Genomic DNA, 15,155 nt, shown 5'->3' with positions numbered 1-15,155 from the left:
ACACTAGAAGCAATAGAACATGCATACAACGGTTGCAAAAAGCCTTACGTTCGCTTATTCAGCGTGAAATGTAGTTTCAATTTTGATGACATAATTGACTATATACGAGTATGTTCTATTTATGAAAATATTATGACTAACATTGCACTTCTCGAATTAGTTTATGAGAATATATTTGAGCTATTCTTTTCAGCTTGTTTTGCTTTCGAAAAAAAGAGATAGTGAAAAATTAGATGTATTTTTTTAAAGATATATTTCATATAAAATAGACAATTTAACATCTTCTTAAATTCGTTAAAAAATAAATATATCCCATCCGATAAAAAAATATTTGTTGTTAACAATGGCTTCGATAGGTCACTTTAAAAATAATTTTAAAATTTGAAAATAGAACACTTTTATAATCTTTTGACGTAGATAAAATAATTCTGTTATTAATTTAAAAAAATGAAATTCGAAAGTGACGTTTCTTTTACCACCTGTGTCACAGATTAAAAAAAACTTAACTGTCAAAAATTTTATATTAATTAACACTAAAAAACATTTTGTCAAACAAAAATAAAAATGTAGTTAAATTGTTACTAGTGTATTGTAATGTAATGAACTAAATACTTTAACGGAACGATATCTCCTAAGCTATAACTGAACAAAAGACTGGATGAGTCAATAAAAAGTCCATCTCTTTCTTAAAAAGGAGTTCCGATTTGAAATAGAGTTCGAAAGAGAGACGAACGTAAGACCAGTAGTTGAAATCGACTTCTAAAATTTAATACCTTACTCATTTGTCACAGCGTTGATCGGATTACGGCGAAGTCATTCGAAACGATCGTGTGCCGGGCATTCCACCGCCGCAGGGCTGTCGATAAGCGCATTTAGTGTTTTTTCTTTCATTTTATTTCCAATCAAAGATAAAGATAGATAACTTATTTACACATGAATTAATTGCCCCTATCTCCTTTCTTTAATCGAACAACCATACGTACAGATTCACTACATCCATACACAGTTAAAATCAACCTTTATAAGTACTAACTCTTTGATACCTTTCATAATACTAACAGACATGATATGGAACAATTTACCGAGTTCGTTGTTTTCAGATAACTATATTAAGATACCTGGGAGTAAACAGTTATTCAATAGTAAATATGTATCTTTTAGACAGGCATGTACCATTGTTGACTTCAATAAAAAAATTGTTATTTTATCGGTGTTCTATACATGAAGAGTGTTCATCGGAGTTGTATCAATCAATTCCCCCATCTCCATTCTTCTATCAGGCAAAAAGGTGCACAGATCAACGATATAAATCACAAGGTAAAAATACCTTCAACCCCCAGTAAGAGTTTAATATGATGGGTGTCATTGTATCCAGCTATAGATTTTTTTTAATGGCCCCCGCTATTGGGGGCCTCTCGTACCCCTATCTTAGGTGGGACAGGGTCTTTATTGGCAATTTTATTTTTTTCACATAATTTTTTATTTTCATTCTCTACTTTCATTCTTCACATAATCTTTCATTCTATTCTTTTATACCACAATTCTGCTTTCTTTCACTTTTGCTCTGTATCCTTTCATTCCTCCCTCATTACTTGTTACGATGAAGTCCAGCTATAGGTTGGAAGTCTTGAAGTCAAGATTGAATAGATTTCTTCTAGGCAAGCATATAGCATCGTAGATCTCGTCTTCACCCAACATCGGGCATGACAGAGGTCAAAAGCTTTACCTATAGTCGTTAAAACAATACTGAACACTGGTATCATATTAGTAACAATATATGAGGTTTCTAAACGCATCCCGGCTTTATTTTATGGTCACTTTTACGCCATTCATCAGAGTCCGGGTACGTGGTAAGGGTAAAAAGGATTGTCACTTATATATGTATATATATATTTATGAGCATATCTGTAAAAAACAAACTCTTTCAACGATTCTCCAATGTTTCTAAACGTTTCTTCATGGCCTTGAAGAAATCGACCAACTCCATAATACAATAGTATTTAGACCTATTCCATGCTATGTTATGGCTGAATTATTTAAAATTGTACTTTCACAGTTCTTCTTCAACGATGTTGAATGTAAAACTATATTTAATAGGGCCTTCTAAAAGATATTTTGTGCTTTGTACCATGGTCGATAATAGTTCAGACCAACATGTGATGTTGCGAGAAAATAAACTGTAATATCGATAATAAGGAAACAAAATAATTTTAATATTAAACTAAGAAAAATAAATGTAAAAATAATATACATACGAACATAAATATAAGTAAATGTAAATGTAGAATCTTGCAGAGAAGGCGATAGAAGTGAGGCGATGTACAAAAGGAGGAGTAAGAAAAGTAATGCGAGATATTGTGAAGAGAAGATAAGAGAAATGAACAGAAGATATTAAGAAGTATGAGATATGTATATATTCAGTGCAAAAATTATAAATTGTATAAAAATTCCCTGCTTCACCAATGTAGAGAAAATAGAGTCAGTAGTACAAAAATCACCTAATAACTATTATAATTTAATTTATATTATCTTTGCGCGTTGTTAAATATCAAAGCTTTGAACAGTGTATGTTTAGGATTAATGACGTAAACATACGAAATATAATATATATAGTTATATGTTATTCTGGTAAGAAATGTCGAGCTGTACCTTTTTATCTAACCTATATATATATATAGGACGCATGGTTAACATATCATTACATACATTGGTAAGTTCAGAGGGCTATAGTGAGAAGAGCGTTGAGGGAGTTAAATTTAAAAAGCCTTTTAGGTAGCCAAGTTTTCCAGGATTTAGGCCATCAAAATCTAAGTTTACTTGGGCGGACACTCCATAGAGTTTTCAGGTGCAAAGGCCACCGAGAAGGGACCTCAGTATAAAATGCCTAAAGACAGTGTTCTGTACAACCTAACACTGGAGATCTTTTCCGTAAGCGTTACCCTTCTTCTCGATGTGCCAAATCAAATGTATCTATGTCAATTAATTTTGATTTAAAAAAAAAAATTCTGAAAATTAACGCCTGTAATCTAGACCTAAATAGGTAGGTAGGTGATGATATACGAATCCAGGACGTGGTCACTTACGACAGGATCCAAAAGAAGGCTCAGGTCCAGAGAGCAATAGAGATGGTTATGATCGGAGTTTAAGAAATGAGGAGAACCGTAGAGGAACCAAGATCACCGAGGCAGCTTGAAGAATTGACCGTCTGAAGTGGCATTGGGCCACGAGCAGGTAGACGTGGCATGGGTAGGCACCCCACTAGGTGGAACAACTGCCTCGTTAAGGTTGTGGGAAGCAGCACAGGACCGTTCATTCTAGCGATCATGGGGGGATACCTGTGTTTCAGTGGGCCTACCCAAAATAAAGAATTTTTAATTTGAATTTGGAACACAAACTCTACAAATCGAAAAAAAAAAATGTTCGCCCATGTGAAAATGCTATATTTTTATTCGATTCATAGTTTCAGAGTTTCCCATTCAACATTTTCCTAACACGTTTCGACGACATCAACGATTCGTAACAAAAACATGCTATCAAACATGTTATAATCGTTTCAAGGTGATGGAGTGTATACATTGCCGGCGCGCTAGAGTGGGACGGTTGAGTTGTTTACTTAAACGCCTCGTTATACGATCGTTTATTTCAAATACAACGTAATCCGCGGGTGATGTTTGAAAACAACATTCACGTGGTACGGGGAGTATGTAGTTCGATCGGTGTTAGCCCTACTGCATGTCATCGGCCGATACAAGTAATGCAATTGCAGCGCGACTTGTGAAACATGTAGCCGGACTTTTTTTTTTATTACACCAACCGGCAATATTTCATATGACCCAATTCACGATCCAACCAACGAACTGGGAACAAAGAGCTCCTTTGCGAAGGTACGATTTAGATTGTGTGCAATGTTTTTGTATCGATCGCTTTACGGTTTTTCGAAATTGGAATATTTTACAACTGAAACTAATAAATTATTATAACAGAGCACTTCATTATTATTAAGCTATTAGCTATATTATATAGCTGCGCTAATTAACTACGAACAGTGGAAAGCTATTAGCATATAGCAATGTTAGAAAAAAATACATGAAACCTATTTCACAAAGATCTTAAAATAATAAAATAACAAACAACGATTAACTATAAAAATATAATTGCGTATCTTCTAAGTCCTAGGCAGGCTTAGTAGTCACGTCATTAAAATAGAAAAGGGTGTTCGCATTTAAAGATAAATATCGTGTACTATTAAAAACAATACAATTAAAATATTTTTTCTTAAATTAAGAGAACTTAAAACTTTTTTTTTGTATTGTTATGAAAAACGTTTTGTTTTTTTATATTTTTTATTGTACTGCCACAGATGAATAATTTTTAAAACTATGAAGTCCGTCAAGGCTTCTCACGTATTTTTAATTTGATTGTAATTCTAAGTTAGTAGTAGTCTAAAGTGTAGTAAAGTGTAATAGTAGTAAAGTGGTAGTCTAAAGTACATCGCCAGTACATAGATGGATATATTGTTATCACCTCTTTAATTACAAAAAATTATATTTGAATATACAAAAATATAACTATATTAAACTATATATTTATTAATATCTTGTAATGTATTCACGCCGCTATGAGACGAGACGTTTCAGCTTCCCTTTCCGCATATAACATAGTTTATCTCTCGGTCAACATATGTTAGGGTCATTGTAGATTTTTTTATCGAAGCATTTATGAAGAGGAAAACAAATATAATGTTATAATAAAAAATTTTAATTTCAATTTTAAACTTATAAAATAATGTTATGAATAATGTTATAAAAAATTGATATCGACGTACTAGATTCAAATTTTTAATTCGATCGAATAAATATGTTTTCATGTGATATAAATAATACTGACAAACTGGTGAAGCGTTTGTTAGTAAAAAAATAAGTAAATAAATTTTATAAAAAAGAATCTGACTTGTTTATATATATGTAATAAAAAAGAACATCGATATAGAGATCTATCGATTTATTTAAATATAGATAAAAGGAAAAATATAAATAACTACATTAATGAATCTATGGACGAGGCTTAAGTCTAACAGCGCATCTACTGCGGATAAAATGATGATGATGAAAGTGAGGAATCGTTTAGTGCTGAAAAATAGGGCGGCCGCCCGCCCCCGCCTATGCGACCAGCGAGAGCGATCCGAGGAAGTATCCATATTCTACCTTAGATTAAGTTTACTCTAACACAATACGAGAAATGAATCATTACATTACAATTAATCAGACTCTAGTTCGAAGTTCATTTTAAATTAAATAATATTTATAACAAACCACAAAGGTCTGCATAAATATTAAACAACTTATGTAAAAAGAAAAAAATCTTATTCTGTTAATCGTTGTTTCATAGCAAAGACACTCATTATAAGGGGTAGGCCTCCCCCAAAGATATATATGGGGGATATACCACAATCGCCACGTGTGGCAAGCGTTTTGGCGATTGCAGTGTGGTATTATGGTACGCAGAGGACACTGCTGCTCCTATATAATTAATCTATCTATCCTATATAATTAATGCAAAAAGTGTTAATTATATAAGATTGTATCCCAGGAATCAAACACGTCATACGATTGCAACTCTCTGTTCTCTATCGCTCGGCTTCCACTTTTCACTTCTTCCACTTTCACAATAAGCCAAGTTACATTAACTTAAAACAAGCAAAATGAATGGATGAATTTCAGGAATATATATATGTTTTATTGTAGTATATATTACACTTTTTATTTTTGCATAGCGTTGATTTGAGATGTAGTGATGTGGTGGGTCATTGCGTTTATGCAGCGTGTTGCTTTTTGGTTGTACGATTTAATTTAAATCATCTCGTGGTATTATGGTACGCAAAAGTCCCATCCTGTGAAAACTCGAGCATTGGCAATCTTACCTAATTAAGGCATAAATTGTGAACGATATAAGATTGTACACGGGAATCGAACACGCGAAATACGATCGCAAGTTTTAGTCCTCTACCGCTAAGCTACCACTACCCATTTCTGCCAATACAAACATAATATATAACATACTATCTTTACCAAGATTGGGTTCAACTTTAAAAACAATTATATTAAAGGTAATTTTAATATAACAGATTTAAATAAGTGAATACGTTGATCATTTGGTGACAAATAACAACTGAATATTACGTAAATGTAAAAGTAATATTATGATCAAATTAATTATGGTTTAATATCTGTTCCTGCAAATTCTGTACTCCCAGAAATAATTAAACTATCGCATATAGGTAATTAAATAATTTACACATATTTCAGAGTGATCACTTTAAACAGGTTGATTGGAAATAGATAGCAAAACTTTTAACTGGTGAATGTATAGCTACACATTGAATTGTCATCATGTGATCTATACACATATATTTGTTCTTGCATGTGTATATATTTGGATTAAAGATAAAAGTATTTTTAAGTTAATTTTACTTGATACTTATAACAACCAAGTTAATGCCAAGTGATAAGATAAGTATACTGCTAAGAATAAAGTAAAGACTTGAGATCTCAACCGCTGCGATTAATGTTTGTCAATCCCACATACATTGGAGGTAAACCCAGTTTATTTATATTGTTTACAGGTTGACTGTTTATGGTTTCAAAACTTAGCGTGAACTTGTCAATAATTAAGATGGTGGTACTCCTCGATCCTCGAATCGCTGTAAATTATTCAGTTTACAATATTTTAGATTTTAAACGATAATATGGAGACCACTTTTGTATACACAAAAGTTTTATAGACGACAGTTCATCATCAGTCCTCCTCGACCATCCCAACGCAAAGTTTCCACAAACCACTCGCCACACCACACACGGTGCAGACAATCACAACATTGCTAGCGTTGTTCCCATATCATCAACAACCAATGCATCAACAATACATCGCACAATACACAACAAAACAAAATATTACACAACACGATATTAATCCGGGGTCCTAATCATGAATAGCTTTACATCCAGGGAAAGATCAGAATCCTCCATGATCCACCTTCAGATTGCTTGGTGAATCACGCGTAGAACTGCCAACTTCATGCAAACATCATCGTACAACTGGAGTACATGTGTCCAATATTTTTATTGAAATGTCGGACCCTTTCGCTCCGTAAACTCAACTCATATGAAGCTGTAAAAGCCTTCGTACAAACTGTATTATCTTCCTTACAAACAATACAGTGTTCTCTATGAGTTCGAATCAGGAGTGAAACTTTATATGACCGATATACCCTAAGGAGTTGGTAAGCAGAAATGGCAGTTACTCCAGTGACTAAGACCGTAGCTACTATTAAAGTTTTAAGTGGCCACGGATGATTAAACACGGAGTACTTTCACTCACAATGTGAACTTGCATCCTTGCTAAAGCCGTACGATGACATGGGGAAGCTTATGTTCAGCAGTGGGTCTTATTGCTGAAATGATGATGATAATGTCACAAATTGATCCTCACTGTGATGACATTCCTCAAGTCAAATAAAACAACGAAGATCACACCGTGTATATGATATATATATCTTTATTTCTGTTCTATCCGGATCTCGAGGTAATAGTAAAAGTAAGATATATATTTCATCATATTTTTAAACGCAATTTAAAAATGTACGATATCGCTTGGACAATCTGTTGGTCGAACCCCGATGAACTTATGTCAGGGACAATAGATAATTTTCAACACGAATACTTTTAATTTTATTTACATGAAACCACTAACAATTCTCTATTTTACTGAGATGTATATTTAAAAAAAAAAAAACTTGGTTTACAATACAAGTTTAAGAATACAATGTATTATTTATCGTATATTTAGATTAGTATAACATCAACATGTTACCTAAATAAAATAAATATTAGTATATATAGATAGAGATATGTTAAATAATATGCTTATAATTGTTTTAAATCATTCATAAATTTTATTAGGTTAAAATAATATTATTTAAATGTATTAGTGACCTGTAATTGAAGTTTATCGAAAATACACAACAATGGATACAATTAAATTTATTAATTTGTATTTTGACAACATCTCTAGCATTTCTTTAACAACTAATTATCGTGTGCAGAGACTAAAATTTGTTCCGTTAGCAATCCACTTTTCATAATAACACTGAAACTTTTCTTTATTCTATTCGACAGCTACTGTTTTTAACTTTGAACAAAACGACCGTCGCATAATTCGATTCTCAGGAGACCATATCGTTTTATCTCACCATTACGTTCTGGTGCAGATGACAAAGATTTTTTGTATTTTATATATTTCATTGTAAATAAATGTATAAATAGTCCTCGAAAATACGCAAAAAATATTATGTTCTATTCACTCAAATAACTAAGAATAAATTTATATTGAATTTGTATGCGGTGTTAGTAATAGTGAGAGATGCAAAAGTGAAAACCTTTTAAACCTGATGACGTTAAAATCAGGGAGGAGACAATAGCCTCCCTGATAGGCGAAAAAGAAACTAGGAAAGAATTCTTCGCTTGTTACAAGAAAATAGTTAAAAACGTTATATAAAAAAATAAAAATCCAAATATACAATAAGAAATGTGATAAAATGTGCTAAAATAAAACTCAAATGTGACATATAATGTATTATATAAAATAAGTAAAAATGTAAAATAAAAATGATATATGAAAAAATGTAAAAAGAAAAGAGGAAAGAATGATAGATGAACAGAGCAAAAGGGTAAGAAAGTAGAAATCTAGCATGAAAGATAGATAATAGACCGAAAGAGAAAGTCAAATATGAAAGAAGAGAGAGAAAATGAAAAATTAAATTGCAAATAAAGTCCCTGTCCCACCATAAGTAGGGGTACGAGAGGCCCCCAATAGCGGGGGCAAAAAAAAACCTGATGACGAGTTTAGGTGTGTGAAGATAGAATATCAGCTCAATCACGAAACGGTCTTAAGCACAGGGATTTTTAAAATTTAGTTATTAGAGGAAGGAGTCTGGTCCGAGGAGGTGACTACCGAAGTATTGTGCATATATCTAATGATTCTAGGGTTCAGCAAGTCATTCCAACATTTAAAACCATAGCGGTGCATGGTTTATAAGAAATATAAAATTCCTAGAATATTTTAAAATGGCAACTATCTACGACTTTATTGAAAAGTCTTTGAAACTGAAATATCAATTTACGAATAAAGGCATAATATTTAATAAACGAATATTTAAATGACAAGAATCCTTCGCAGTGATATCGATTAATTATTTTGATTTAATTTAGGCTACATCTTGTAAAGTGTATATATATAAATCTGTATTAAACTCTACTAAAACATATGTTGTTGTGGAGTTTCTTCCTGCTTCTTCTCCACAACTATAACACCTTGCAAAGCAGAGTAGAGTCATAAATTAAATAACTGATAATTTGTCGATTTGACAGTTCTGTTAAAAGTTCTATTGTTAAATAAATAAAATTTGACTTTTATCCTTAAAATAAATTCCCAAGTGTTTCTTTGATCAAAATATGTTTGTTAATAGATTAGTAAGGTTGATATTATTATATATGAATATCATATATATCAAAAATTGTTATATTTATTTTAAGAGAGCAACGGTTGAGTTTCTCGCAGGTTATTCTCAGTAGATCAGAGTTGAGCCAGTGGTAGCTTACAACATATAACGTTAAAATAATCGACGATTTAAAAGTGTATATAACCTATTTGAATAAAGATATTTTGAATTTAAATTTAGAACTTGATTTGAAAGAAAGCCATACTTAGAACCGCAACGCTGGTCGCCAAATCCAATCACAGTACCCGACATTTTTACGTATAATACGATAGACTTAGTAACAGCACAATTAATACAAGGTATAGTTAGATGTTTCGTATTTTTACTTTGTAAAAGTTAGATTTAATTCAACCCTTTATCCTGGGTTCACTAGAATATTACTGGGGTATTCCCTGACTACCGTAAGAGGCGACTAAAGGAGCATCGGGTTCACGAGCGTTGTGGGTGGAGGCCTTCGTTGTCCACTCAATGCGAACCCAAGAAGGGCAGCAACGCGTGGTCGTCTCGTGTTGCTACGGTACAGCGAGGATCCCGGGAGAGATATGGGTTCCTCCCGGGATGTATTTTAACACAGAACTTCGGCTCCTCCAAAGGTATATCAGAGGATACCTTGTCTCCTATGCAACACCTTTCTTCCCATACTTCATTCTTAGACCACAATTTGGTAAATTATCACATTTATGACTCAAATTTTCGATTTCACTTTGTTGTAATTATTATTCTATTTTAATGCAATTATAGTTATTTTATTGTCTTTTCTTATTAACTAAACTTATATTGCTTTATTCATCACTAGCTTGGAATCTTGCTCGACCATTTTTTACTTACTTCACATCCTATTCTTTTCTATTGGATAATGTACTACTTTTTAGGAGAATTAGAGGAATGTAGGGCGACATTTGACGCCGCCTTCTTCGATCCTATTCCCCACAACCTGGGAATCAGCGCGAATATCTTGTATAACGTTTTCAATAGCATATCATCATCTAATTTATTCCTATGTCTCCAAGATTAGCCAGAGGTCGTCCACAGTACGTCGCCATCCCGAGCTGTCTTAAACCTCGCGCTTTACTTCGCTCCACGTCATTTCAACTGCCTTCACTTCTGCAGTGATCGTCACATCTTCACTTTCCTTGATGATTCCATTCTAACGCTTGCCTTGTTATTTGATCACGGTTCGATCGGAGCATGTGGCCTATCCAGTTCCACTTGTGGCGTTAGATTTACTAGTCGATTGGTATATCACCGCAGCGTTTCCAGAGTTCTACGTTGAAGACATACTGAGAATACATCGAAGACAGTTGTTAATGAAGAACTGATGCGAGATATCTTTGATGATCAATATCATATACTAGATATATAAATATAGATTGTTATTATGTGACTTACTTATATGTGGGACGATCTATAATTTTACGCGTAAGACGAATAAACAAGGTCGATGATGTAATTAACAATGACGGAGGCGAACTGATAGTAAAGTTCAGTGCTGCGATATCATAGTCGTCAACTTACTGTACATGTTGGAATTATTATTATAAACATATTATTCAGTAAGAAACAGAGAGGGGAAAATTATTTTTACCTTCAAATCTTTTAATTTAAATTATTTATCACTTCTTCAATGATTGCCACGGTGAACGAGCATACCCTGCTCGTATCTAGCAACCCCTCGCGACCTTAGCTATGGCGACAGTTTACCTAGAGAGGTTCTTACCCACGCCACGTCTACCACCTTCTGTTCGCCACTCGAGAACCTTTCTCACCTACTTTCATTTCAGACGACCAATTCTTCGAGCTACGTCAATAACTTTGCTCTAGCTTGTCTTCATCATTATTTAATTACTTATCTATACCACGACAAATATTTAATATTTTACAAATATATAAAGAGTTTTCATTCGATCGCCCCCCTTTTAAACAATATTTGAACACTCACAGACCACTATAGGTTATAATTCTTGGTGTTAATTTAAATATGACTTTCTTGACACTGACATTCAAATAGATGATGTATTTTTATTATTATAACTAGGATCTGTATTCCAAAGACATTAGCGTTCGTGTCTTTGTTTTTATAATTATGTTTTTTCTTGTCATAATGTTTACTAAGTGTCCTAATCTATTTTAACGAAGCCCTTACAATGTCCAGTTTTTAAATTTACGTTTTGTGCGACTAAATCCTCGTTGCTACTCCATATTGGCATCCTCAGGTTGTGCGCCAGTATCTGTGCGGTTGTCGTATTCGCCACGTCGATGAATCTTGAGATCGCTTTGAGTCTCGTCCGTGCAATACACGCACGAGTTCGTGTGACGTGATATCGCTACCACCGTATCATGGACACTGTTATACAACCCGGGGCTGATCACCTCGCTCTTTAGCTCCTGAACTTAGTCCTTGAACTTGTCTTTGTACTGAAGTCTTGGCTAACGAACCTTATTTATCGGCAAAGGTGTGAATTAGATACAGGATATTCCTCTGATGAATTTATACCGTTATGTTTGGTTCAGTCAACATTATAAATTTTCTTTGTAATATAATTTTATTTTTTCCAATGAAGTCGAAGTATAATAAATATAAAATGTAGTGTCCGGAATTTCTTTAAAAATGTTGATTTTATTCCAATCGGAACAATTTAAGAATGCGCCCGTATTATATATATAATTTGCATTAACAAACTGAAGTTGGATTTAATTTTCTTTGTCTAATGCTAAATCATTTAACAGTCCGTCCTTCCGTATATATTTTGACTTGTTTTGTAAGAGTACAAAGCATTTTGAATATCTTAAAAGATATACTATCATTGTTATGGATTAAATTTAATCTACCAAAGGTGTAATGTTCAGTCTACCTAGTGAGAGGCTTCCATCGCGTCTACCGGTACAAGCGATGTGCCCATTGTCATTTCAGACGAGAAATTTTTCGAGCTACGTCATTGACTTATGTTCTTCTTCGGAAAATTTCATGTATCTTCTTTTGATTTATATTTTTATTTATATAAACTTATTATTAGCGAAGTTATTTAGTTATATATATTTAAAGCAACTTTAAACATTAAATCATTTCAGCTTATAGACGCACACCGCAAGGTTTACGTCTCCCACAATGATATTTACTATGGATTATTGATAATGGGGATATAGCATAATCGCCAAGGTTGGTAGGTGGGATGGCGATCACAGTGTAGTATTATGGTACGCAGAGGTAGCTGCTGCCCATCAGATGTAATTATTTTCATTTAACACGTTCACTGCGGGCCCAATTTTGAACAACTTTCAGCTTGTGCGGCTGAGGTCGAATCAGCCTCAAGCTGAACTTTCTAGTAGTGCGGTTGAGGCCTTTTCTGCCTCATGTTTCGGTTGAGTGTAAACAGCCGCCGCACTAGAGAGAAAACACGAGTTTTACGCGCCGCACCAGTGCAAAGTCTACCATGAGGCTGAATCGGCCTCAAGCCGCAGTGAACGTGTTAATAGAATCAGGCGTTATTTGTGGGAGTCCATCCTAAGTAAGAAACGGACCAATATTTAGCCACTTCCGCACATGCAGTGGTAGTCGTGCAACAAAGTGCACCGCCCGCCAGCCTGCTGATAAATACGCATGAGGCAAACTAGGTAATTTTTTTTGAGTAAATAATCATAAATAATTGCCGTTCAAAGTGTAAAATATATAAAATTGTAATCTGATAATCGAACACGCGACTTACTATCGCAAGTCTCAATCCTCTATGCCGGGGCTCAAAAAACATGTTTTACACTACATTAATTCACTTACAATAGTATATATATAATAATTATAGTTTATAAATACTATAACATAATGTAGTGTAATATACTATTAGATTTTCTACTTATTTTACTAAGTGGCTCAATCTAATTAACGTCTTGTAAAAAAAAAGTGTTAAAACCATTCGAAAAGTGGCGAGCGATTTAAAATAAATAAACAATTCCTTATTTAAATTTGTGATTATACGACTAATTTAGGTATATATTAAACGTTGTAAAACCTCCTTGTTGTATTAGTAATGACAGCTGACGTGCCTTATATGCTATGACAAATTGAAGTCGGAGTAAACAAGGTATTGTCGATATACCTATCTGACAATGGCTTCAAAAAGGTAGGTACGCACACTGCGATGTATTCAAAAGGCGTATACACACAAAGGGTAATGACTTACCGTCGGATGTATGTGTGGGTGAGAGTACAGCTGCATTCTGCGCGGCTCCGTTGCGTAGGTGGAAGGCAGTTCGTTCATATCGAATTCGGTTTGCAGGCGCGGAGTTAGACCCGCCACGTCCTCGCATCCCCGATGGAGCCCCGCTCCATCTGCACTCCGGGCCACTGTTGACAATGTTATTACAAGCTATATTCATCAAAACGCAATCTCATTTATACATAATTTTATTTAATTCAAATTCAAAAATCGAAGTCTATCTCCAGTGGTTATGACAAAGAGATATGAGTTACCAATTTATAAATGGAAGAAGGTCCACGAAAATTTTCTTTTTTTAAACATATAATGGTTTAAATCTCTTATGAAAATAACGAAAAATAAAATTATATATGTAAGTAGTAATTTAGTAACTAACTTTGTAATAATAATGTACCGTGTTGACTAACACCAAAATCTGTGATAAATTGAGAATAGATGGAATGTAACGTGATGTCTGAAAAAAAGATAAAGATAAAGACAAAATTTTATTCAAAATCGGAACTTTTAACAGAACTCTTATTGACCGTCAACTATTTTTTTAATTTTTGACTTTGCTACACAAGGTGTTACTACGCAACACATCCTTTAATAAATATTAATACAGATTTATACAAACACTATCGGATATAGTCTAAATTAAATCAAAATAATAAATCGATATCACTGCCCAAGATTTCTGCAATTTAGATATTCGTTTAATGAATAAAAATCTTTTTCCAAAAATTTATTTTAATATACCGTTTGAATTTTGTAAATGGTAGTCCAATAAAGTTTTTTAGAGACTTTTCCAAGAGTAATTTTGGTACAGTTAGTTTTCCGCACCTTGTAAATACACTTTAGACGTCCACTATATTTTTTAATTTAATATTTTTATTATAAATGTTCAAAATATTATGATAAATATATTGTAAGTTTCGCGACCCTAAGCCATAATTAGCTCGAAGACTCTCATTTGCAAAAGAATGAAAAGATACCGTGAAGAAAGGAAGATGGCGTATAAAAGAAAATGTGAAGCATGAAAGGGGAATCCCAAGCCGAAGCCCCCCCGTGGGGATCCGTTGACTTAGTTACTCCAAGGAGCGTTTACCGAAACGACTTAAGTCCTCGGCGGCCTCCCAATCCGGAATAACGGAAGGATGTAGCGGGCCGAGCCAAGACTCATCTGGGAGCATTCGAGATTCGCAACTTTAAGGGAAACTGTGGTCTAGGAACGATGAAGAAAGGAGGGTGATGCACGGGAGACGATTTGAATGTGAACAAAGATAGAAATTCTGAACGATAAAGAGAGAGTGTGTAATAAAAGAGTAATATGAAAAAAAAAACATTTACCAAAACTGTAATGTCCTTGTCTCATATAAAGCAGGGTGAGCGATAGGTCCCCAAAAGGG

The 15,155-nt window shown here is 33.7% G+C and overlaps 1 protein-coding gene across 2 annotated transcripts in view; it reads right to left on the bottom strand.

Annotated features, from left to right (window-relative positions):
* The window catches only part of LOC137919330 (forkhead box protein L2-like), a 95,610-nt gene extending 81,720 nt beyond the window's left edge, over nucleotides 1-13,890 (bottom strand). For both annotated transcript variants that reach the window (XR_011106726.1, XM_068762378.1), the window contains exon 1: nucleotides 13,732-13,890. Coding sequence is in view for 1 of the 2 variants with exons in the window: in XM_068762378.1 (XP_068618479.1) it covers nucleotides 13,732-13,809 (78 nt within the window). In the remaining variant the exon portion in view is untranslated. The remainder of the gene's footprint in view (nucleotides 1-13,731) is intronic.
* Nucleotides 13,891-15,155: the final 1,265 nt, after the last annotated feature.

Source organism: Battus philenor, unplaced genomic scaffold (genome assembly GCF_028537555.1).
Source record: "Battus philenor isolate CCGP_79_NKW_IND1 unplaced genomic scaffold, ilBatPhil1.0.hap1 SCAF_1, whole genome shotgun sequence".
NCBI classification, from domain to species: Eukaryota; Metazoa; Arthropoda; class Insecta; order Lepidoptera; family Papilionidae; genus Battus; species Battus philenor.
Note: the sequence above shows the minus strand (reverse complement) of the source record. Positions and strands in the feature narration are given on the sequence as shown.